Genomic DNA, 27161 nt, shown 5'->3' on the forward strand with positions numbered 1-27161 from the left:
TTTTTTTTATATTCACCTCATCTATAAGATTATATCCGTAGAAGAAGCGTTATTTTAATGTCTTTCTATTTTTTGTTTTCAAAATTTTCTAGGTTTCAATTTGTTTATTTTCCCGATAAATATGCAAGAAAAACAAAAGAAAAATTCAGTTTCTTACTGCAATTTATCGTACGTTATTTTTCCGTTTTAAACTTTTTGTCCACTGTGTTCCCAACCCTGTTTGACAGCTCACAAGTCAGGAGAAGAACAAATAAAAGGGTCGGTTTGGTCACCGAAAGAGAGAGCGAAACTTTGGATCGCTGTCCCTTCGACAGCGAGAAGAGAACCAAAAACCCATTCTTTGCTTCCTCTTCTTCTTCCTCCTTAGTTTCTTGGTTAATTAACTAATTAATTACAATCTCAGGATAGAAGGAAAGAAAGGAGGGAGATTCGATTCAATTTTCTTTTCAACATTTCTCCTTTATCCGCGGATCGAGCGGAAGGAGGGGGAAGAAGAGAAAGGGAGATGGCGTACAGAGCGGACGACGACTACGATTACTTGTTCAAGGTGGTCCTGATCGGTGACTCCGGCGTAGGGAAATCGAACCTCCTCTCCAGATTCACTAGGAACGAGTTCAGCCTCGAGTCGAAATCGACGATCGGCGTCGAGTTCGCGACGCGGAGCGTCCGCGTCGACGATAAGGTCGTCAAGGCGCAGATTTGGGACACCGCCGGCCAAGAACGGTGAGCGATCTGAGCGGAATCTCCGATTTCTTCTTCGTTTCTTTGTTGCTCTTGGTTTGCTTGTTTGGGAGCGTGACTTTTGGTGTTTTTTGAGGGCTAGATCTTCAAACGATTGCATTTCTGGAGTATTGATTGGTGCATGCGGGTTTTCCTTTCAGATCGTGATGCAATTTGTGGATCTACTTGATTTTCACATCTTTTCCTTTGGTTTCTGCTGTTTTTTCATTGGGTTGGTTATGAATAATATGGAGTTATCGCCTAATGTTTCAGTTTCTTTGATTTCTATCTCTTCCGTAGATGATTGAAGAATGCTTTTTTCTTTTCTTTTCTTTTTTTTTAATGGCGGAGGATTGAAGTTGAGAAAATTGTGAAGTTTGATTAAGTATTGTCTATGACGATGATTAATTCTTTTATTCATGATATGACACTGGATCCAGGATTTAAATGGATGACAAATGTCTTTGGCGAAGAATCACTCTTGCGAGACCTGGAGATTAGGTCTGGTAGTAGTAGAGCTATTTTGAGCAGATAACCATAGGCTTGGTTGAATACAAGAGTTTGATAGATTGAAAGACGTGTGTTATCCTTTATGATGTGTGGGCAAATGTGATACATTACATTGAATAGACCAAAATAATCGACCGTCCCTTATTGCAAGTTTGTAATTAAGTTTTTTTGTGGATTATGCCATTGTTTTTGATAAGTGGATTGAGATGGAGCCAATGTTGTGAGAAGCCTTGAGGCGTAGCACAGCGCTCCACCAAATTATGAAGCAAGGCGTAAGCCTCAAAAATACATTTTTGAAAACTTAAAAAGACTTAAAAAAAAATCTAAAAATACAAATAAATAAAAAATTCTTTATTGATGAAGCAACATCCAATAAGAAAATCTCAAAGAAATACAGAAAATTATGAGAATAACATGTAAAAATAACATTAATGCAACAAATTGATCTATCTAAATATCTAAGAAATAATACACACAACAAGTTCAATTTTAATGTGCAAATACAACAAATTGTAACTTTTACTAAGGCACGTAAAGAGTAAATTCTATGACAAATTTCTCCATCCTACACACAAAATTCATCTAAAGTTCTAAACAAACATCAAGCTAATTTTTCATGCATGCTTGCTTGAAAATTTTAGTTTACTAAACTACTAAAATCATGCATAAGAATCCATATCTATACTTAATCTCACAAACAAAAGAGCTTAAACTTGTTTCTTATTTATCAAAAAATTATTTTAAATTTCCATGATCTAACAGTCAATGAATTGTACATACACAGCCACAGCATATTTGCAAATAATCACACAAACTGAAAGTAACAATTTGACATATACAATTTTTATATAAACAAACTGAAGAAGAAGAATCAAATTGAAGCTTAAACAAACTAAACCCAGGCAATTAATTGTAAAAAAAATTGAAGCTTAAACAAACTTAACAATCAATTTGACATATACAATTTTTATATACACAGTCGATTAAATGCAAAAAAACCCAGTCATTAAGAAGAAGAAGAAGAAGAAGAAGAAGAAGAAGAAGACTGGAAGAAGAAGAAGAAGAATGGAAGAAGAAAAAGAAGAAAGAAGAGAGAGAAAGAGAGAGAGAGAGAGAGAGAGAGAGAGAGAGAGAGAGAGAGAGAGAGAGAGAGAGAGAGAGAGAGAGAGAGAGAGACCTAACCCATTGGGCCTCACTCCATTTTAAGCGTTGAAAATTTGGGTCAAATTTTTACAACACTGGATGGTGCTATTAAGTTGCACTTAAAGAAAAAAATTTATAGCCATGACTTTGCTAAAGTAGACACGAGAAATGATGCACGAAGTAACATGTTGGAATGCATGTAAGTGTGAAACATTTAGGAAGCATCGGAGGAAGCAAGTATGAAGAGACAAACGAAGTAGCATGAAAAGAATAGTTAATTTTTTTTCCTTAAATGGATTATGTAGTTTTTTTTAGTGCTAAAAAATATTCGTCATGTATTTAGGTTTTACAAAGAGACAACATTTTTAAAAAGGAAAATACAATTCCTCTAGAAAAAACACACATTTTCAATATCAAGGAAGCTTGATTTTTATGTTGGAGTAAGCAAACTTCTCATTCTCTAGAAGGGGGATTTTCATAAAGCTTTAAAAAGCATAATGGAATCATGTAGTTTCATGCTTCCAATGCATGCTTCTTGGCAAGCAAGCTTCCAAGGTTCTGAGAAACTTCATGGTAACTATGGTACAATATTCTTGTATTCTGCATCTTAGGTTTCTCAACTTTGTGGTGATCAAGAATCTTGGCTGTGTTGTTTGCTGCTCATTTCTGCATTAAGATGTGGAATTTGTGTTTCTCAATCTCAATGCTGTAAAAAAAAATTACTGTGGTTTCACTCTAAGTAACTTGCAGAGAGTCTGATGATTCTTTAAAGTCACATGGAATCCTTGCCATTAGTGACATGAATATGACCTTCACAGAAAACTTCTAGAAGGAAATCTAGCTTGTCAACAAACAAATTGATAGATAAACTGTGGCAATTACTTAATTTCTGGAAGCATATCTATGGTGTTTTTCTCATTTGATATCTAAACATTAGGAGAATGGTTTTGGGCATACGCTGATAGAGCAACACTCTTTCATTCGTCAATTTGGATGATGCCTTACAAACTGCCATCTGTCTATAACTTCTCCATTTGACTGAGGATCTATAAGCATCAATTATATGATGGAGTTGGAACCAAGAAGCAAGGACCAAATATTTTTGTACTATAGAGAAACTACAAGTAGATTGAAAGAAGAAAGTTACATCAAATTGATAAAGTACACTTTGGTGGGTGAAATAGTATTCCTGTTCATGGGTCTATGATAGCTGTCTCTTTCTGTAGACTTTACACATTTTTAAGGATTAGGGATATTTTCTTCATAAGCTTGAGTTGCCTTTTACCTTTTTGGCCAAATAGTCATCCTGTCTTTAATAGCCCATGATAAGATTGCCATTGATAACTTTTTAACTTCACTGATTATGTGTTTGTCCACATCTAGCCCATGTGAAATTCTAGATAGTGCGATGGACAGTCTGGTGGTTGAAGATGTGTTCTATGTAGGGTTGTCAACGAATCGGGTATGACCCGATCCTGATCCGTACCGGATCCTATAAGGTCTGGGTTTGGTTACAAATAAGCGGGTCCGATTAATTATCCGGGTCAGACCCATGAGATCCGATTATTAAATGGGTGGGGTATGGTTTATGAAATTTTAAACCAAATCCAGGTCCGACTCGAGTTTCGATTAAGATCTGCAAATTTTTAATGTAAAAAACTTAAAAAATATTATTTTACCGGGTATGGACCAAGTCTGGTTTATGTCATTCTTATCGGATCCGGGTATGAATTTTCTTATGAAAATCCTGTCAAACCTGAATCCGGATCCAATACCCACATCACTTAGTCGGATCCGGGTTTGGACCCACCCATTTTAGTGGGGTTCTGACCGGTTGACACCCCTAGTTCTATGTGATTCACCATAAGCTTCAATTTTTTCTACCTTGAGGTCTTTGATGTTTAAACTTTAAGAGGGGCAGGTCTTTTAAGTTTTAACTGTAGCATATCTTTTAAATGAATACTTTAGATGTTCTGTGTAGTCATGATTTACTGTGGGAGAATCATTGGCTTTGTATTGGGTAGAGAGTCTTTGGGAATTTGGTGGAGGCCTTACATGTTTCAGAGTAATGCATTACAGCTTACAACAACGATCAGCCAAGCAGGAATTTTCAAGTTTTGACCTTTCTTGTTGGAGACATCACTTTTAAAGATGACCCAATTTTTGAGCTCTTCATTTTTCTCGATTTTCAATCCTTGCGAATGAGTGGATGGTTGGTTCCTTAATATTCGAACCCAATACAACCCTTGATTTGCTACTAATAAAATCTTGAACTTGATCCTTTTCTTGTCAAGACAGGGTTTTGCCATCATCTCTATTAATTGTGTGAAGACAGGGTTTTACCATTATCTCTAGTTAATCAATATACGTGTTTCATCCCTATAGTGTAAAGGCCAGTCATTTATAAAAAGGTGCAGTGCTTCCTTGCACCTATGGAAAAGATTGTGCATGTCACAAGTATGTGACTTGTGACTTTACCTAGCTGTAGTGGTCAATAAGCTATGAAGAGTATGGGCATAAGGAATTAAGCTATGGTACCTGGACACTCCATTTTGCCCTCGGTACCCGTGTTGATACGCGTCAACCCTCCATTCATACAAGTTTGTATTTAATTTATAATTATATTTTCAGTTTATAACTTTATATTTTAAGTATATAATATATATTTTAGATATAGCATATATATTTAGATTATATTCAGTTTATTTTGAATATATATATAGCCATGTCCCTGTACCCACATTTTTTGGAATTGCCGTGTCATACCCTCGGTACCCGTACCCGCACCCATACCCAGGTGACATAGGAATTAAGTTATGATTGTGAAGTATGTATGTTGCTATTTTCTAGAAGAAAAAAGTTGGTGTGATGCCAAAACAAATTTTAGGCTGGTCTTCTTTGTAGTTGTAGTATGCTTGTTGTGGGTGATACCAAGTGTAATTTTGAAGAAATGGGTGAAATAGCTCTTACCCTAAGATGAGATAGAGATGCTTCATGGAAGGTGCAGAGGGGTGCATGGAAAATAAAGGAGGGGGGAGGGTGGGTTGAGGGGTTTGTAAAGAGAAATGTTATAACTATCTTGGTATGAGATTATTTTTGCCTGTCATAATGTCCTTATTCCATTGATGGGTATAAAGAACATGAAAACAGTGTCAACCTTTTTGGTCACTAATAAGTTGCGATTTGAACTTGAAGTTTGCAAGTGGATGAGAAGCTATTAGCTTGTAATTCTTTGTCAGCTAGCCTTGCAATCCTGGTACCTTGATAGGAGGCCTTTTTCCAGGCAGAATGTTTCTATGTTTTACGTCCTTACTACCTATATTGGAAGTATGAAATCCTTTGTTATTGATGATAATGGAAGGTAAGCATGCCTGACTTTCACAAATGTGGAATTTCTCTGGTGAACTTGATTGCCTTTAGTATTTAGTTAGTCAATCAATATTTATGTAAAACCATGACCCATTTCAGAAGGTGCTCTTTCTTTGTCTTGGATGAAGTTGACCAACTTCTCTTGGAAGTCAAAAAATTCAATTTGTTTTTCTTTTTTGCCATTTTCTTTAATTTCTGTGCAGTGTTATTAAAAATGCGCCTCAAGGCACAAAAAATGCGCCTCGCCTCAAGGCGAGGGGCTTTATGCCTTGAGGCGCATGTACAAAGGGCAACAGCCCCGAGGCGTGTGCCTCATACGCCTTGAGGTGCACGCCTCGAGGCAAGGCGTTCCTCAAGTTGAGGCGTACACGCATTGACTTTTTTAGTCAAATGAGGGTCAAAGCCCTCGTTTGACAAAAAACTAGTTTTTTTTACGCAGTTTTAACAAAGCTGCTAGTAAAAGGGGCATTTACTACCATGTTCAAGCCTGTTGACCGTAAGTACGTGTGGCAAAGCCAACACGGCCAGGTCTCTGATCCTAGGGGTGGTTTTTATGTGTAAATATAAAAAAAAGGGCATGATAAATGCACAGGCAGTGCCAGGTAGGGGTGTCAATGGGTTGGTGCTACGAAAACCGCGAGCAAGAAACAACCGAAGAAAACAAAACACAGCAAGAACTCACAGATTTACTTGGAAAAACCTACCCTTAAATCCGAGAGGGAGTAAAAAATCACGGCTGCCCAGAGGAAAAACTTTATTGCTCTTTCTCGACAGATACAAGAGAGAAATAATTTATACAAGGCAAGGGCGACAACCCTAAACCTAAACAAATCAGGTCTGATCCATAAGACACCGGGACCCACACCGGGGGAGCCCCCGGACCCCCCTTACTGCAAGGGCAAAAACTCTGAATCAGGCTCCATAACTCATCAGTTGGACCTATGTTAAAATGAGTGGGTCCAAACCTGAATCCGACTAAGTAATGTGGGTATCAGATCAAGATTCGGGTTTAACTGGATTTTTATAAGAAAAATTATACCCAGATCCTATAAAAATTACATAAACTAGACCCAGACCATACCTGGCAAAATAATATTTTTAATTATTTTACATTGAAAATTTGAGAATTTTAACCGAAACTCCGGTCAGACCTGGTTTGGTATAAAATTTTATAAACCATACCCAACCCATATAATAATCAGACCTCATGGGTCCAACTTGAATAATTAATCAAAATCCTTCTTTGCAACCAAACCCTGGCCCTATAAGATCCAATATGTGTCAGGATCGGGTCATACCCAATCCATTGACACCCTCAATAGCAGGTTCACCAATTTGCAGTCTAATAGACACTCAAAGCAACCACGTTAATGAAGTCATTGAGATTAGTTGCTTCGTTTCACAGAAAATTAATATCACCGTGTCAACTTGTTCTATGTATTAAATTTCGTAGGAGCAATAATCTCTTCTAGAATGTGACGTTAAACCCTTTTAGTGGCAAAATCAAGTCATGCAATTACATGCAGTCACAACCCTATATATATATATATATATTAACATTTGGTTGTTAATGCTGACAAGATATTGTTAATGCTAATATGCATTTCGTTGTTAATGTTAATTTTTTATTTAATGAATGTTCATGTTTTATTTCTTAGATACTTACATAGATCTTGTTGCATTAATGTTATTTTTACATGTTAATCTCATATTTTTTCAGTATTTATTTGAGATTTTTTATTTCTTGTTGGTTGTTGCTTCATCAATAAAGAATTTTTTATTTATTTATAATTTTAGATATTTTTATAATTTTTTTAAGTTTAAAAAAAAAACTTTGAGACTTACGCTTTACGCCTCGAGGCTTGCGCCTCGCCTCAGATTTTGGTGGAGCGACTCGCTACGCCTCGACGCTTTTCACAACATTGTTTCTGTGTCAGTGCTCATGCTAGTAAACCAAGTGTTTGAGGTGCATCCACCCCCTTCAGTTGTTGAACCTTGTATTTCCCATCTTGTTGCTCCTAGAGTTTTCTGGATTGCTTCTCATTCCCAATTTTCTCCCTTCACTTATGTCTCTCTTTTCTAATGGAAAAGTATTTGAAAAGTGTTGGTGATTGCTCGAGTGCTTTAGTTTCAGAGTTGATTGCCTTTTAGCTTGTAAACCCTTTTTTCTTTTTCCAGATTTTGATCCACTACCATGTTTGGTTGTTGATTTATGGGCTTATCCTTCCCATTAGATCTAAAGCCTATTCTAGTAGTAGAAGTGCTCCACAAGCTGCAGTTTTGTATTTTTTGATTTGAAATCCTACTAGGGTTGAAATTTCACTTTTATCTTTTCTGTTTTTTTCTATCATGCTTATCGTAATTGAATATTCATGCATAATTTTGCTTATCCACTAGAATTCAGGGAGCCAGCAATCGGTCATTGTTTTCATACAAGCGATTTTATCCATGACTGACGTGAGTTGTCCAGCCCATCAAGAAGTTGGTGTGGACAAAGCAAGTCCGGAAACATGATAATTTTGTGATACATTGGTATTTAGTGATGATGAATTTATTTGATGTTATGTTAATGCAAATTCTAGTTATTTAAATCTCTGCTGCTAAGAAGTTTATCACTACTTTTTGGCATTTCAGACTTGAATTCTAGTTGCAAGTTGAGAGCTATTTTCAAAAGAGATCTTTGTAAGAGTTGTACAATTCTATGTGATCATTAAGTTATCTCCCCTCTTTTTTTTCCTTTGAAAAGATACCGTGCAATTACCAGTGCATATTATCGAGGGGCTGTTGGTGCACTGCTTGTTTATGATGTGACCCGCCATGTAACATTTGAGAATGTGGAGAGATGGTTAAAAGAGCTCAGGGATCACACAGATGCCAATATAGTGATCATGCTTGTGGGAAACAAGGCAGACCTTCGTCACCTGCGGGCTGTTTCTACAGAGGACGCAAAAGCGTTTGCTGAACGGGAGAACACATTTTTCATGGAGACGTCTGCTTTAGAATCCATGAACGTGGAGAATTCTTTTACAGAAGTGCTCACCCAGATATACCGTGTCGTAAGCAGAAAAGCTCTTGATATCGGCGACGACCCGGCTGCCTTGCCCAAGGGACAGACCATCAATGTGGGCAACAAAGATGATGTATCCGCCGTGAAGAAAGTTGGATGTTGCTCTGCATAGGGGCTGGCCCTGAGAATGTAGCTAGTGATGTTAACCAGTCTTTGTTTGTGCTTATTTGCTGTGCTAGTTGACTTGATAATTGGGTTGTAGTTTGTCCATGGATTTTAAACCATCATCTTGCCTCATTCTTTCTTGGGTGCACCCTTGGTGCTTGTATTCTCTTTGGGCCAACTTAAGGGTGCTTGTATTCTCTTTGGTTCAGCTTGACTTTTTCTGTAGTGAACATTTTAGTGTGGTAATGTTTTGATAATACGATTTGTAATTGTCTAAGATCCTATGGATGGGCTTTTCTACTTTCTGGCCTTTAGTTGCCTAGGGCTTGTAAGGGTACCTGAAGTGAAACATAACCATACAAATTTACAGTTTTTTTATTATTTCTTCTTATTTAGTGTGGAGTAACCACTACTATGGGAGCTAGGATCAGGTGCCTTCACATGGCACACTTTGAGTGTGCCTTGCACCTGGCTGCCTTCCATCTGCTTTTGGGCCACACAACTGACAGACTGTCAGCCAAAGATGAAAGGCACCAGGTGCAGCGGCAACTCAAAGGTGTGCCATGTGATGACACCTGATCCTGGTTCCCACTGCCGACAGGTATTACGTTGACCGTTTACCTAAATCGGTGTCTGCAGTGTAAAACTCCATGAGTATTCTCCTGTCCACAGGATAGTTTTCCATTTGGCTTAGGTCTTTCCGCAAAGGATGTGCATTTTTGGGTGTTGAACTTTTGACCTCTTTCTGAAATTCTTAAGCTGACCCACCTAGCCAGGTGCGAAGAGCCCTTGTGGGTTACGTATTTGTTCATGAGGTGTGATATAGTTGTATTTTGGTAGTACAACAAGAAACGTTTCCTGAATAAAAATTGCTTTGATGAAAAATTGGGCCCTATCATAAAAGCAATTTTTATTCAGGAAACGTTTCTTGTAAAGCTTGTAACCTAGCCACGGGCTAGACGAAACCCCTTCCTACCTTGTAATAGTGTAGTGTTTAGTGAAGACTCAAACACAAGCATACACTTCACAAGTGGCGCCACAAACGAGATCCTGAAAGAAAGAAGAGCATAGAAATATAGCTCTACTACATCAATCTTCTGCGCTAAAGGATTTGAGAGACCTCGATCAAGGTCTTTTGCCTTCGAATATGGATCCTAAATCTAAGGTCCCACCAAGTTGTATCAAAGCTAATGAAGGTCATATAATAGATGAAGGTTTTAGCTCTTATTTTGGGGGTGAAGAATTGACTAGAACATTCTATGTTGAAACTCAAACCGAGTTTATGAGAAAACTCACTCAAAGGGATGAGGAATCAAGTTCACGTATGGAGAAGCTTGAATTGCTCATGCTTCAACTCACTCAAAATGTCAATGCCATGGTGAGAGGAAATGAACAAGTGACTCCAATGCATGAACATGAAATAAAGTTTAGAGGTGATGAAAGCGATAATGAGATTCCGCCTTGGAATTATGTTCAAAAAGCAAAGATAATGGTAGAGCTACCTACTTTTAAGGGAGAAAACCTTAGAGAATGGTTGTTTAAAGCCATTCACTATTTTGCACGCCATCAAACTCCTAATGACCGAAAGGTTCATGAAGTCATATCAAGATTAGAGAAGAACGCATTGAGATGGTACTCTTGGTATGAGATCATGTATGAGAAGCTAGATTGACAAACCTTCCAACAAGCAATCATAGAGAGATTTGGCCCTACATTGATGGTGAACTATAGTGTAACCCTTAAACAACCTAAACAAAGGGGAACACTAGATGAGTATCAAAGTAAGTTCAAAGAGGTGTGTTCGATGCTTCCACCAATGAATCAAGAGACCTTGTTCGGCTCGTATGTAGGAGGATTAAAAGATGAGCTAAGGATAGAAGTACTCGCATCAAATGTGCATACAACTCTAGAGGCGTACAAAGTAGCAAAGATTTTTAAAGAAAAAATGAGGCTAAGTACTTCAATTCATAAATGGAAGGGAAAAGATAATTTCAAATATATCAAATCGAGTCCAAGAGAGGAAGGTAAAAAAGGAGTCTTGACAAAGCCTAAAACTGAGTTTGTGACCCAAGCACAACTCAATGAAAAAAGAAAAAAAGTGGAGTATTTTCGATGCGGTGAATTGTGGAATCCAATCCACAAATATAAAAGTTTAAAAATTCTCCAAATCCAAGAGGAAGAGGAGAGTGATGAATCCAAAGAGAAAACACTAGAAGTAAGTGAAGGATACCATGCACTATTAAGAAATGTAAGTCCAAACTCGATGAAGCTTGAAGGCAAGCTTAATGGCCATAAGGTTCAAGTGTTAGTAGATACCGGGGCAACATAGTTTTATTGAAGAAAAAATGACTTTGAAAGTGGGTTGTCAAATCAAAGAACATACAATGTTCCAAGTTTTCATTGGCAATGGTGAAAGTTTATAACTCAAGTTTGCCAAGATGCTCCACTCATGTTCAACAAATCCAAATTCTTGGTAGATCTTTATTTACTCCCTATTCAAGGAATGGATGTGGTATTAGGAATCACATGGCTTAAGCAATTGGGAAAAGTTTCATGGGATTTCGAAAACATGAAGATTAGTTATAATAAAGGGAATGAATGTGGCATTCTCAAAGCAAGTAATTTAAAATATGTTGAAAATAAAGAAGTACTTCAAATATTGAGATCAACCAAGAGTGTTGTATTATGTTTGGTTAAAAAAATTGAAATGAATGAAAACCAAACAAACATTACAAGAGATTTGGCTCTAGTGTTGGAGGAGTTCTATATGGTGTTCCAAGAACCTAAGGAATTGCCACCACCAAGAACCCAAGATCATCATATTGTGTTGCATGAAAATTCCAAGCCTATAAGCGTTCAACCATATTGTTATGCAGTCACCCAAAAAGTGGATGGTGAAAGAAATGCTTGAGAGTGGAATTATTAGGCCAAGTTCCTGCCCATTTTTTTCTCCAGTGTTGTTAGTAAAAAAAAAGATAACACTTAGAGGTTTTTCACTGATTATCGAGCACTTAACAATATCACGGTTAAGGATAAACATCCAATACTGATTATTGAAGAGTTACTTGATGAATTACATGGAGCTAAACATTTCTCCAAGTTAGATTTGAAGGCGGGATATCACCAAATAAGGATCGCCGAGAATGACATATATAAGACCACTTTTCTAACTCATGATGGACAATATGAGTTTTTTGTTATGCCTTTTGGTTTTACGAATGCTCCAGCAACATTTTAAAGAACAATGGATGATATCTTCAGACCATTGTTGAGAAAATATATTTTGATTTTTTTATGATATCCTCATCTATAGTAGAAGTTGGGAAGAACATTTACTACACGTCAAAGATACATTAAGGGTCCTTAAGGAGAACACTTTGTATGCTAAAATGTTTGGGTTACCCCAAGTCATGTACCTTGGGCAAATTGTTTCAAAGGATGGGGTGTTGCCGGATCCCGATAAAATAAAAAATATGATAGAATGGCCCGCGCCAAATACTGTTAAAATGTTGAGAGGTTTTCTCGGATTAACAGGGCATTATAGAAGGTTCATCAAAGGATATGAAACCATTGCCGCACCCCTTACATAGTTGCTGAAAAAGAATGCTTTCGAATGGAATGAAAAAGTCAACCAAACATTCATATTACTTAAAGAAGCCATGGCTAGTGCTCCAGTTTTGTCATTATCAGATTTCTCAAATGAGTTTATAATTGAAACTGACTCAAGTGACTATGAAATTGGGACAATTCTCCTACAAAATGAGCATCCTATAGCATTTATGAGTAAGGCTATACCAAAGAAAATAAATACCATGAATGCCTATGACATGAAAATGCTTGCTATAGTATTAGCAATTGAGAAATGACGACCGTACATACTTGAGAGAAGATTCAAGGTGCGCGAGTTTGTCATTACTAGATTTCTCAAATGGCTATGCAGTCCTGCAACAGTGCGCCAGTCCTGCAACGCGTGCCTTCTGTAACACGCACTTCCAATGCACCACACCAACAACGTGCTCTTATGCCGCACAACCTCGTGCAATATCAGCCGCACCGCGCCTGCATCGCTCCTTAGTGCTTCACCTCATCTGCGTCGTTTTCTGCAACACACCCGCTAGCCACACCTCTGTTGAGTGCGCCCGGCACGAGAAAAAGACCGCATTCTGCCACTGCCGCAACATGTTCACCTACAGTCATCTCGCACAGTCTAATGAGACTATGAACCTCCCTCAGCTGAGTCTCTTGTGATCTGCCAGTTGTGTGGCAGAATTTTGTGTAAGGTTGAGTGAAGCTAAAAAAGGCATCAACCTTCCTTGTAGAGTAGGGATGGCAATGGACCGGGGCGGGGGCGGGGGACAGGGTCTCCACTCCCACCCCGTTTCAAGATTAGAACCTTCATCCCCACCTCCATCCCCGCACGGGGATGGATTTTAACCTCCACCCCTGCCTTCATCCCCGTTTCATGACCTCCATCCCCGGTTCAAACGGGGATGAGGCAAGGCGGGGCCCATTTCCCCCGTAGTCTATTGCCATCCTTTAGAAGGACTGGGGATGGGGCGAGGTGGGTCGGGATCGTGGCGGGGATGGGGCGGGGTGGGGAAAAGTGTAAGTCCATCCCCGAACGGGGATGGATTTTAACCTTTGTCCCCGCCTCCATCCCCGTTTCATACCCTTCATCCCCGGTCCAAACAGGGCGAGGCGGGGTGGGGCCCCACTTTCCCCCGGTCCACTGCCATCCCTATTGTAGAGAGTGTGTGAGAAGTGTTCATCTTTACTTTGTTTTGAGAAGCTTGTAACCTAGCCATGGGCTGGACGAAACCCCTTCCTACCTTGTAATAGTTTAGTGTTTAGTGAAAACTAAAACACAAGCACACACTTCACAAGCGGCGCTACAAACTAGATCCCGAAAGAAATAGAAATATAACTCTACTACATCAATATATCTTTAGCACTAAGGGATTTGAGAGGCCTCGATCAAGGTCATTTGCCTTCGAATATGGATCCTAAATCTAAGGTCCCACCACTATGCCTGCTGTACTTATGGTCGCTGTCTTGGCGGTATAAAACTGTGGTGCACCCGTCACCCCTAGGAAGTCGCCTTGCTTCAGCATAACGCAAGGGGTGACTCCCGTGGGAATGAAACCTTGAAAGTCGTGATCGATTGGTGAAAATCTCATTTATATGTCACTTTCCCATTCGATGCTAGATCCAAATTTCACAAGGGTGCGAAGAAACCCTACCTATCATGATCCTTGAAAGAGGAAACAAAACAAAAGCTGGTCAAAGCGAGAGAGTATAATTCAAACAAGTGATGATACCAAATGGTGACATGAAGGCGACGATGAGAAAACTATGCCCATAAGGCAACGGTGGGAAAACTATGAAACAAACAACAGAGAGTCAATCATAGGACTTTCCTGGAGTAAGGATTCCTCAAAGCACCAAAAATCAAAGTTGCTGCATTCTGAATTGGCATCTTTTCTGCTAGTCTAGATTTTACCCAATGCCTTATACCATAAGAATCCAATTATATATCTAATATATGACTGTTAGAATAGTAATAAGGCGTCTAGAGTAGAATCTGAAAATCAAGTCCACAGGGTCCTCAGTTATTACAACTAACAAGAAAATGAAGATCTTAGGAAAGAATAATTGATTATGGTTTTATACACGGCAGCGGATGACTCAAGAACTTACTTGTTATTTTGGATAATCAGCAAAAGAAAGCTTCATTCATCCAGTTCATTGGAACAACCCAGTTCCCCGTCCATCAGAGAATCAGCTTCTTTTTCTGAGCAAAGGATGCACACCAGTGGGTTTTGAACTCCCGACATCCCAACAACTTGGTGACATTCAATAGGCTCTCCTATGGAGCGCCCTCGTGGGATTAAGAACTTATGTCTTAAGCCCAACTATTGTCTAATTTTATAGGCATTAATCCATGACAGAGTAATGTTTGCTACATTTCTGGGTAAGGAACCCCCTAGTTGAAAAATGTAATATATATATTTTTTAGTTTTTTTGCACATCTGACTCTCTAGATGTGATCTACATGTTAATGCATGCATGTCTCTTTCTGTCATAGGAGTATGGTCAGGTATGATATCTGGGTTCATGGATCATGATAATGACTGGTGACCATGTCATATTCTCATGTGATATTTATTTATTTTTTGCATACAGCCAAAGATGAAAAAGAAGTAGTGGCGTGACTCTGACTCTGAGGCATAGTGACAAACGTTAAAAACGGCAAAATCTTGTTTTTCAAAAACTCGAGAGAAATAAAAAAAAAATCATAAATCTTGCATTTTTTGGCAAAATCTTGGCAATAAATAAATATATAAATAAATATTTTTTATAAGAAAATATTAATAAAAATTATTTTAAAAAATACATGATTTTTTCATGATAAATAGCTGTTTAAAACATAAATATTGTGTTTAAATCACGGTATTTATGTTTTTTCATAAATCTCTTGATATTTTTAAAATCTTGCAAGAAATTGCCGTTTTAAACTTTCAGGCAATTTCTCACGATATTTGTCACTATGCTCTGGGGTATGATCTTGTTTTTTGAGCCACAACATTCTGAGTTTTATGGGTCAACTGGTTATATGGACAGAAAAGAGAGGGTTCGTATTTGCTGCTCTCGTCGGTAAGGAACCTCTTAGTAAAAAAAAAAACTGTAATATTTTTTTTTTTCATAAGCGGGCTCTGCGTGGTTGGTAGGATCTGTCAGTGCAGGTCCCTTGTGGTGGGACTTTGCAGGTTCAAACCCCAGTGGTACGTTGAATAATAACTGGTGGGGTATGCCTAACCCCAGCTTGCCTTTCACCAAAAAAAAAAAACTGTAATATTTTAAGACTTCTAATGTTTTTTTCACATCTGACATGTTTGGGTTAATAAAAATTGCTGTTTGGATCTTGTTATCAGGGGTGGGTCAAGAGAAGTTGAGGCCCTATGCATATTGGAGACCCATATTTCTTCATGTTTTTTTTTTTCATTGGAGGCCCTCAGCATGTGAAATATAAGTGTTTATATATATATATATATATTCATTTGAGGCCCAAGGCAGTGGCCTCAAATCTCAAAAAGGTGAAATTTTATGGGGGTTGAAAAATCAACGGCCTACAATGTACCAAATTCTTACTTTTATGTCAAAAAACTACAGATCAAGAGTTGATTGTTACTATTTTGATCATGCTGAATACATCCATGGCTTGGATTTGGTTTAAACAACCTCCCTCTATAAGTTTCAACTAAGGGGTGTCTTACCCAAGACGATAGCAAATGCTATAGCGAAAAGAGATTAGTGATATATTGCTTTTGGTAAACTTGAAGATGTTGATTTTAAGCAATGGGAAGAAACACCTAGTAGTCTAACAATCCCTTGGTTGTTTCATTTTTGTAACGAGTATCATATCCAAAGGGCCTTATCATCTCTTCCTTTCAGACTTTTGGGGCTATACCAACAGGGAAGGGAAGAAAACGAGTGGATTGTTTCTAGAATGTCATGCCATAGTCTTCTTGTTGCAATGTACACAAAAGTCAGGACTTAAAGAGGAAGAAAATTACATGACTAAGCAATGGGGGGCTCAGCGTGGTTGGTAGGAGGTCTCATTGTGGTGGGACGTTGCAGGTTCAAAACCCAATGGTACGTTGAATAATTACTGGTGGAGGTCCCTTTAAAAATAAATAAATAAAAGATTGTATGACGAAGCACGTTGGAAGAAAAAGGTCCCGTGACTCGTGCTGCCACTCATGAGGTTATAGCAGATTCCTTATTGTGATTTTTTCTGACCATCCGGCTTTTTGGAAAGCAAATTCTTTTTGAGTTCAATCAAATGTTGTCAGAATCGGCTTATGAATCAAATCCATTTTCTAGAAAAGCCTCAACCAGTCTGAATCCAATCGAAGCCAATTTGAACAAGTGGTTTTTAATTCAAAAAAATCAGAATATATATATTTATTTATGCCACTATCTATTATATATACAACCTAGTTGGGAAATTCGTAGGTGCAAGTCATATCCATACAATTTGACCTCATAGATGTGTTCAGCATAGTTTATTAATTTATTTGTTAGCACTTTGCTTCATTTTTTTAGATGCAAAAAAAGGTTTTTTTTTTTAGTCATGAAATTTTGGTATATTTTAGTCCATTGATTTTTGAAACCCTTGAAAAACTAACCAACATGTAAAAACACTATTCAAAACCAATTTTATACTAAAGAAACTATGTAGATCACATCTATAAGATTACATTTATAAAAAGTGAAAGAAATAGTGTCTTCTACTATAGACTGCATGTACAACTGTAGAGGGTGCTCTCTCTCTCTCTCTCTCTCTCTCATACACACACCGATTGAGCTTGAATCAGCCTCCCAATCAAACCGAAAATGGTGAAACCTGATTCGATTTGATTTTGATAACACTGGCTCAATCAGATGCAAATTCGACACACTATTTTGGCATATGGATCCTAAGACAGAATGTGAATATGTATTCAGATTGTCTTTGAGTTTGTATGATTGGTTTCTTTGGGGGAAACAATAAAGTTGGCATTTTTTGTTGGATCTGTGTTTTGATTAAGACAAAATCCAATAAGTTTGTGCTTTTTTTACTTGTAAAACCCCATGTTTTGAACTTTTATAGAAATGTATCCATTATTACCGCATAAAATTTGGATCCACATTCAACTCTAGTTCATCGAATTGGGATTCAGATACAAATTCGATAGTGCTCAGCATTTTTATCAACCATGATACAGCTTGAATGTGGTCCGTTTTGCATATGACAGTTGACAGGTCCAATCATCAACATTGTCATAAGTAGGGGTATCAATGGGTCAGGTTTGACCCGGACCCGACCCATACCAAACCCAAATGGGTTAGGGTTTGATGATAAATAAGAAGGCCTGATTAATATATAGACCTGGGTATGGTTTGTGAAATTTCATACAAGACCCGGAACCGACCCAAGTTCTGACAAGGATCCGCTATTTTTCAATGTGAAAAGGATAAAAATTTATTTTACCGGGTATAGTTCGGGTTTGGTTCATGTAAGCCTTATAGGCTCCGGGTATGCATGGTTTCTCTTATGGTAGGTCCTATCAGACCCGGGTCCGTACCCGGTACCAGCATCTCAAGTCAGATCTGAGTCTGGTTTTACCTGGGCCCAAACCAAACCCGACCCGTTGACACCCCTAGTCATAAATAATATTAGTCACCAATCAAATCAACGCCATGTAATTGTTGTTATGATGTAAACGTGCTTATCAGATTGCTCTTGTCTGGATCCCAACTCGTTTTGCACACTACTTATGTTTAGGGTTCACAAACGGGTTGGATATGGGTTGGGTCAGGCTTGATCCAATAGTGGATCTGCTTTAGGAAGAATAGGTCTAGTTTCAAGTTTGGATTCAATCAAACCTCACAATTAATGAAGTTTCAGATTTAGTTGAGATATGAACTCATGTGGTATTGGATTCACCGAAAACAGTTAAAATCTGTTGATTTTGAAGTGAAAAAAATAGGTTGGACTATACCTGGTTCCGACCGTATATGCCTATGGAGTGCTGACCCTGATCTGAATAGACTGGACCATGTTTGTTCCGGATCTGAGCCATCTTCTACTTACTAAAAAATTTGGGTTCAAACTCCGATCTGTTAGCACTCTACTCATATTAAACAAATGGCAGCACAGTCCCAAACTGTTTCATCACTCACCACCATTAATAAAAATCCAAGAAGACATATCGAGAGGAAAAAAGTATCACACTTTTGAACATGTTAGGTTTTAGTCAAACGCTTTTGATTGCAGGGCCTACCCCAATAATATGAAATATGGTTTTAAACATTGCATCATGGTCGCCCGAAGCTTTTAAAAACCTTGGAGGCTCGCTTTGAAAATGCAAATCCAGATACTTCTTTTATGCTTCAAAAACTGTAGGAGAATTTGCTTTCTTCAAATATGAAATCAAGCTTCCATTGCTGTTAGAAACATACCCTTCACATTGCAAGAATTGTTTTTTACTTTTTAATTGTAAAACTACATATGATGGTATATCTGATAAAGAAAAAAAAAACTTAAAGATGCAGTTAAGTAAAAAAAAAAACATTGGTTTCTTCTACTTTTTTACTTTCTGCTTGCTTTTGTCATTGCCTCTTACTTTATTCTTCTTATTTTATTCTTTAAAACACTCGTTTCATGCATAGCTTCTTGTACTCACTTCTTACTCTGGTAATTATCTCATATCTATTAATCCAAGCTCAGCAAATACAAAAACCATTCATTCTCTAAAAAAAAAGAACATAAAACTAAAAAAAAAAAAAACAGAACTTCAGTTTTTCCGTTGCCTTGGATAACCAAGCAAACTGTCCAAACAATCTGTGTCCATACCTTGCACTTCCATCACCGAACCACTGCTTGATCCCACCCAGTAGTTGTCTTGCCCCAAAGTTGAACACATCGTCGTCGGCACTTGGGCGCTAGACCAGACATAGACATGCGGTGCTGCACTCGAATCAGACACGGTTCGGGCCTCACCTGGGTGCAGCCTTTCCGGGAAATTGAGCAGGGCCTTAGCACCACGCATCTGGAATGCAGCTTTGTCATAAGCCAAGGCAGCTTCCTCTGCAGTATCGAACGTGCCGAGCCAAACTCGTACGCCCTGGCGCGCCGAGTCCCTGATCTCGGCCGCAAACTTGCCCCACGGCCGCCTGCGCACCCCCCGGTAGCGCTTCTCACCGGAATTCTGACTCTGAGAGCCCTTGCATGCGTGGTTGCCGTCGTCTTTCTCCGGTGACCACCCATGGGTCCTGGCCTGGTTCAGCACCTCATTCAGGAACATGTCACCAGAGTCATTCTCATCAAGGGGGAGCTCTGCTTCTTGCTTGGTATGGGCAGGGAGGACCATCTTTTGGAAAGCTATTCTCTTAATTTCTCTCAAACTCAACTAAAAAAAATGAATGCTATATTTGAAAAAGATCAATGCATATTTGTACAAGAAATTGAGTGGGTGAGTACAAAAAGTTGTGGTGAAACAAACGAAGGTTCCAGGAAACAGAGAGAGGATTTTGGTTTGAAAAGCATGTAAAATGAAATATGACGTTGGGGGAGGTGACCTCATGAGATGATGGTCATTGTTTGAATGGATCTGCCATAGTCAAACATGTGTTTTGAAGTAAGAGGGAAGATGTGGGTCCATATCTTTTTTCTGGATATATAGAAAGGAATTCTCACAACTCAAACCTCAAATATTGTTTATTGTAGGGTCAGGGAGATTGGTTATTATGCATCATATTCACATGGGCCATATGCATGTCTATGTGTCTATGTGCAACCAAAAACTAAGGTTGGCTATAATTGGGTTTGACTGATGCCCATGAACCCATGGTTTTATAGGAGCTCTTTTTTTAGAAAGTTTTCGAATTGGTACTTGAACTTTCAGCATAATTCACAAATGCGGCTAATGTTGGAATTCTTTTTAAAAAAGCCACCCAAAGATTGGTTTATAAAGATAAAAGGGTTTATATTTGGTACTAATAAAGGCATGAAACTATTGAGCTGAAAATCATGGGTGCAAGTTGTATTGACTCAATCTAAGTACATAGTTGTGCTCAACATGTTTTTTTTTGCTAAGGATCAACCTTTGCATCGAGTTTTTTAATGTAAAAATATGATGTTTTGAGTCATGAAATTTTGGTGCATTGTGAGCCGTTGATTTTTGAATCCTTTGAAAATCCTACTTGCATGTTACAATGATATGACTCAAAACCCGTTTTTGGCTAAAAAAACATTGTAGATCACATCCATAGGGTTTGATCTACAAAACCATCTAAATTTTTTGAAAAAAAGGTGATTTCTACTCTTTATCCTAGTTAAGAAAGACAAATTTTTTAAAATTAAATGTAGCTTCTAGCAACTTCAATAATTAAAATATACTCATCTTGTATGTGAGCTTGGGTTTACGAGGATTATGAATTTCGTGGGGTTCATCCTTCAGTTTTTTTATTTAATTGTGTGTGATTTATTCATAGATTGTGTTGATACTCAGATCTCATCGTCCCAATGCCACAACAAATTGTCTTAACGTAGAGAAAAGAAAGCTCAAAGTTTTGAGCAGAAGGAAGAAAAAATGATTAATAAATTTGTAAAGCATAGATTTGAAATTTCTTTATAAATTTAATGCCAATTCTGTTCATAGTTTTTTTTCTTCTAATGAATAGACAAGCTGAATGATAAGGATTTGAACACGAGACTCCTGGGTTATGATAGTATTCGTCCCCCATGTGTTTTTTTTTATTAACCATAAAAAAAGTTTATGTACACATTTGAAAATTTTCAAAACATAAATGCATTTTTAAATTATGCTGGAAACCTAGGTGCCAAGTGAGTGCCATGGAGGTCGCCAAGCTTGGGCTTACGAAGGGGGTGGCACCCATGGGATTTGGATAAAATAGGAAATTTATAATACTTTTTCCACCGATGTGCCATGGAGGCTAAACCAAGGTTGAGGAAATTATAAGGGTGCATCAAGAATTGCAAGAACACTGGTACTTGACATGGAATTTCAGGCAAAAAGAGGATATGTATCAAGAAATCACCCTAAAAAGGAAACATGAATCGGGTGATCTACCCGTGACTAATGGCCACCAGCATGGAATAGCTAGACGGCCACGATGCTAAAACTCTGATGAACAGTGATTTGACGTATCACCTGATATTTCTGATGACCAGATAGTTAGCCATCCCATGTTGACTGCCCCATGGATGGTGGTGACCGCAGCTCACTCCCTTTTTTTTTAATGGAAAAAGGATCTTCTATCTTACCTTTTTATATGCCAAAATATAGACTAATTGACCTTTTTCTTTTCTCGTTTGTTAGGGTTCAACAAAAATCGACCATGTTTTGGTAAATATCATGATTTTATCGTAACATTGTTTGAGAAGATATAATCTTAAAAGAGTGCAATATTTGCAAATACTATTTTGAAAATGTAAAGTGCCATAAAAGATTTGCTGATATTTTCTTGTGGTTACATAAAACAAACTTTAATTTATTGTGAGATTTTCTTCACCATTTTTTTTTTATATAGGCATTATACTGATATTTGTGCACCCTTGGTTGGTTTAATCACTTTTACTGATGAGTGTACTTCCCGGTGACAACCGGGGGCCAACCAATGTGTGGTCAATGATGGGGGATTACATTGGATTATAAAGAGAGAAAAAGTTTGAATGTTGGAAACTATGATTATACTCAGGTGTAGCGGGACCGGAGGGGGGGGCACCTTGCCCCATTTGGATCGGGGATGGAGGACATGAAAAGAGGATGGAGGTTAAAATCAAAATCCGTGTGGGGATGGACTTTATCTTTTCCCCACCTCGCCCCATCCCCATCTCCAATCCCCGCCTTGCCCTGCCCCGATCCCGATCCTTCTTTAGAGATGGCAGTGGACCGAGGGGAAACGGGGCTCCTCCTTGCCCTGTTTGGACCGGGGATGGAGGGTAGGATTTTGAGACGGGGCGAAGGTGGAGACCTTTTCCCTTGCCTTCACCCCAGTCAACTGTCATCCCTACTCAGGTGGTAGGACTCGATGCCTCTTACGAGGTGTGGAATACGTTGAAATTTTTGTGTGCCGCACACTCACGGGCTAGAGTGATGCAGTTGAAGGAACAAATTCAGTGCAACAAAAAGTGAGCAAGAATATAGACAATTATATTCAAAGAGCTAAGTTGATTGCCCATCAACTTGCCATGGTCAGAAAACCTATTCAGGATGATGATCTGATTTTGTATATGTTGAGAGGTCTTCCTGCTGAGTTTGATTCTTTTGGGGCCTCCATCTCAACCAGAGATCGTCCAGTGTCTATGACAGAACTTCGTAGCCTTTCTTTTGGCTTATGAAGCACATTTGAGAGATATGATGAAACCAAATCTGAATCAGTTGATGAAGTGAATACAGAACAAAGGAATAATCAAGGCTTCAATAGAGGCAACTTTCGAGGCAATCATGGTGGACAGAAAGGTCTGTTTATAGGGTGTGGCCGAGGAAGGTTTTCAGGGAGGCCACCCTATAACAACCAGTTTGGTCTGTTTTCTGGTTGGGTCGATTCTAGCGGTTCTTGGCAGCAAGTCACATGTCAGTACTGTGACAAAGATCGGCCACACAACCAAGACATGTCATCTTCTTATTGAGCCTCATTCAGTTTAGCCGCATTCATATCATACTACACCGGTCACGTCCAGTGAGGATGCATGGCACCGGACTTCGGGGCGTCTCACCATATATCTTCGGATCTCAATGCAGTCTTTTCACTCAAATTATCAAGAGGCAGACTCAGTCCGAGTTGGAAACGGTGCAGGTTTGGAAATATCTCATGTTGGCAATTCTGTTCATTCTTCTGGTAGTTCTAAAATTTGTATTGAATGACATTTTTCTGATATGACTAAAAAGTTGTCTATGCAAAGATTCACCCAACACAATCAAGTAGTGTTCGAGTTTGGATTGACTGACTGCAAGGTCAGAGATGCAGTGAAGGGAAATAAGCTTCTTCCAGGGAAAGTTAAAGATGGACTCTATTTTTATTGATTTCTTTAGTAAATTGCAAGAGAAAACTGTTTTGATTGGAGAGAAAGCTAGTTTTAATAAATGTTTGAAACTTGTTCAAAAAATTATTCAAAAATTTGGTTTGTCTTAGGATAGTAGTAATGTGAATTATGTTTGCCCTGCATGTCAAATTGGTAAGCAGCATAAAAATTTTTTTCCAAGTTCTCGTATGATAAAATTGCTCTTCAAATTGAATTTTTTGATGTTTGGGAATTAGCCCCTGTTTTGGGCATGAATGAATCCAAATATTATGAGGTGTGCATTGATGTTTGCTCCAGGTATGCATGGCTTTATTTGATGAATAATAAGTCAGAGGTTTTAGGTATTTTTCAAAAGTTTAAAGCTCTCATAAAAAAACTTGGTTGGGAGAAAGATTATCTTCACAATGATGGTGGTGGAGAATTTAGAGCCTTACATCGTTTTTTTAACCATTCTGGAATTGGTCATCGTGTGTCATGTCACATTGTATTGGTCTGACCTTAATAGTTAATGTTGGGGTACCTTAATAATTTTGGACTCGTGCTTTTTCTACAGTGTCTATTCCCATAGTTGTACCTATGTTTTACCCATGGCTCTCATTGTGTCCAGCCAAGAGTCTACTAATTCTGCTTAAGTTAAGGTCTTTGACATCTCAACAGGAGGATTCATCTTTATCATTTAGCCCAGTTTAGTCTGGCTCGCCTGGCATTAATCTTGGCACGATACCCCAAGCTCAAAGCTGAAGCTCAACACAAAGAACCCACCTCATGATCACTAGGGCTCAAGACGAAACGCTCAAATCTAGAGTCTTTCACTGAGCTCAGTGGAGATCAAGAACCCACTATCTATAGACAGGTGTCAAGAGACTCTAGATGGTAGAATGCTGTGCAAGAAGAGTTTGAGGCCTTAAAATGGAATCACACCCAGGCCTTCGTTCTACCTGATAATTTTCAAAACATTGTTGGGTGCAAATGGGTGTATAAAATAAAAAAAAAGTTAGATGAGTCTCTTGAGCATTAGAAAGCTCGTCTTGTTATTAAAAGTTTTTATCAAGAGAAAGGAGTAGATTTTTTTTTGAAACGTTTACTCCTATAGTTAAGCTTGGTACTATTCATGCAATCTTATCTATTGCCTTAGTGCAGAGTTTGGCAGTTGGACGTAAACAATGCTTTCTTGAATGTCTTTACAATGCATTCGTCCTATTTTGAACACCCCAATTGCACTAATTATGTGTGTAAGCTCAACAAGGCTCTATATGGGCTAAAACAAGTTTTGTGGGCTTGGTACTTGGAGCTGAGCAATCCTTGATTGAGTTCGTGAGTTCCAAGACTTGTCCTCTTTTTATTTTAAATAGAGATGGTTTACAAGTCTATATTCTTGTGTATGTTGATGATATTCTCATCACTCTAAATTCAAAAGAATTTATTAATAGTTTAATACAATTGGTTGGTAGCCAATTTTCTCTTAAGGGTCTTCATCAATTGCATTATTTCCTTGGGTTGAGGCCTTCTACACATTTCAAGGGTTGTTTTTATCTCAAAGGAAATATATATTGAACTTGCTTATGAGGACTAACATGTTGGATGCAAGCCTATTTTGATGCCTATGGCTACATCAATCAAACTCTTGACTATTGGAGGACCGAAGTTTGATAATCCTTCTTTGTACAAAATTTTTGTAGTTGTGCTCCAATAGGACTTAGTGCTACTATAAAGAGAATTTTGCATTGTTTGAAGTTTTTTGTTCAGTTTGGTTTGTTGTTGAGACCATCCAAGTCATACATGGTTTTTTATACTCAGATGTTGATTGGGCAGGATGGCTAGATGATATAAGATCAACTTCAAAATATGCAGTTTCTTGGGTCTTAATCTAATATCCTAGAGTTCTAAGAAATATCATATGTCTAGGTCAAGCACGGGTCTGAATGCAGAGTTGTTGCTAATGCTACTACAGAAGTAACATGGGTACAATTTTTGCTGTAATATCCTAGTGTCAAATTGGTGTCTTCTCCTATCATGTGGTGTGACAATGTCAGTGCAATATATTTTGTTGCTCACCCAACCTTTCATAGCCAAAGCAAGCATATCGAAATTGATGTGCACTTTGCATGTGAGAAAGTCTTAAATACAAGTTTTGTTGTTCGATCTCTATCCTCACATGACTAGATAGCAGATATTCTCATGAAACCATTAGCAACAGTGCAATTTGATCATTTTAGGTTCATGCTCAATATTGTCACCTATTGAACCTTGTGCTTGAGGGAGGTTGTGAAAGATCAAGGTCATCCGGCTCATGGGCCTTGCTTTGGTGAGGACATTGAGAACATTCAGGGTAGACAAGGACTCTATCTAGGGATTTAAAGAGAATGGGTTTGGGTATGGTACCCGACCAAACCGAACATGTTTACTTGAGTTTGCTAGGAAACTTAGGAAACGATTAATAATAGGATGCGGGCTTGGTTTTGAGTTTTGCATTCAAACTTGAACCCGAATCTAACAAAACTCGCAACCCAATTAAAACTCAACCTGAGTAAGTGTAAATGTTGGGTTTTAAGCTAGTCGATTTCAAGTTTGGTTTTATCTAATTCCATCAAAAAATGAACCTGATTAGGCCATACATGATTAAGTCGGACTTGGTAATGCCTAAGCCTGACCCGTTTACAACCCTAACTCTATCAAGAGAAGTAATGGGATTAAGGAAGTTTCTAAAAGTCCTTATAATGCTAAAACTCCAAGTCATGTTGAAAGAGAGTCCTATTCTTAGAGAAGACTTTCCTAAAGTACCGGTGCAAGAGTATTTAGCACCAATAAAGGTGTTTACTTTACTAGAGTGAAGATATTTTGTGCCAGTAATGACTAAAAATTGTTTCATTTTTTTAAAAATTAGTCTTTACTGGTACAAAATATGTTTGCGCTAGTAAAGTAAATACATATACTGGCACAAGAGTATTTCACGCCAGTAAAGGTTCTTTACTGGTGTGAGCATATTTTGTGCTAGTAAATATTTATTACTGGTGTGCATATGAGTTGCGCAAGTAAAGAGGTAATTTCTTGTAGTGTGTGTAGGGCTTTGTTATGTTGAGAAGAGAGGAAACTCCTCTCTTTGTCATGTAACCTGATATTTTATATAATGACTCATCTTCTCTTAAGTTGATTTTAATTAGAGAGAGGTATAGTGTGGATGTAGATCCTCTGTCGAACCACATTAAAACTATCATGTGTGTGTTGGTGACGATACCTTCACAACAATGATGAAAAAAGCCTTATGCACTATGAGGTTGGTGGCCTAGGGTTTTAAACCAAGATTAACACATAAAATTAGTTACATATAGACAGGAAAAGGCTAGAATGAATATATAATGCTTATGGTGATTCAAGAGCACCTATCCACCTATTGAAAATCATGGGTTTATGTTGTATTTTCTCAATCAGATCATGTGGATTCCACTCTGTAAGAACTCCAAATCATTTTCTTGAAGCTTATCCTCTTTATGATAAATGATCTTCTTGCCCCAAAATAACCTCACCCAATAGTGAAATCCCAATTTATTAGGCCTTTTGATACAATCAAATAGATTGTCATGAGGGCGCCATAGTCTAGGAGCCCAAACTATGTGGTTGAATAAATCTTTATCGTCTTCTATCTGTTGCAGGTCG

The 27161-nt window shown here is 38.1% G+C and overlaps 2 protein-coding genes across 2 annotated transcripts; one reads left to right on the forward strand and one right to left on the reverse strand.

Moving 5' to 3' along the window:
* Positions 1–277: 277 nt before the first annotated feature.
* LOC149836758 (ras-related protein RABA1f) lies at positions 278–9214 on the forward strand. The gene is made up of 2 exons (XM_090005568.1): positions 278–723; positions 8489–9214. Exons 1-2 carry the CDS (start codon positions 506–508, stop codon positions 8919–8921), a joined length of 651 nt encoding a protein of 216 aa, XP_089861694.1. The 5' UTR covers positions 278–505; the 3' UTR covers positions 8922–9214.
* Positions 9215–19130: 9916 nt separating this feature from the next.
* LOC149836759 (pathogenesis-related genes transcriptional activator PTI5-like) lies at positions 19131–19845 on the reverse strand. The gene has a single exon (XM_090005569.1). The coding sequence runs from the start codon at positions 19828–19830 to the stop codon at positions 19255–19257; it is 576 nt and encodes a 191-aa protein (XP_089861695.1). The 5' UTR covers positions 19831–19845; the 3' UTR covers positions 19131–19254.
* Between the last annotated feature and the right edge of the window lie 7316 nt (positions 19846–27161).

This window comes from Nuphar pumila, chromosome 5, assembly GCF_984573655.1.
Source record: "Nuphar pumila chromosome 5, dmNupPumi1.hap1.1, whole genome shotgun sequence".
NCBI classification, from domain to species: Eukaryota; Viridiplantae; Streptophyta; class Magnoliopsida; order Nymphaeales; family Nymphaeaceae; genus Nuphar; species Nuphar pumila.

Coding starts and splice junctions, on each gene's coding strand:
- LOC149836759 (XM_090005569.1), bottom strand. CDS start 19,830: ATGGTCCTCCCTGCCCATACCAAGCAAGAAGCAGAGCTCCCCCTTGAT.
- LOC149836758 (XM_090005568.1), top strand. CDS start 506: ATGGCGTACAGAGCGGACGACGACTACGATTACTTGTTCAAGGTGGTC. Junction 724..8,488: donor GACACCGCCGGCCAAGAACG/GTGAGCGATCTG, acceptor TCCTTTGAAAAG/ATACCGTGCAATTACCAGTG.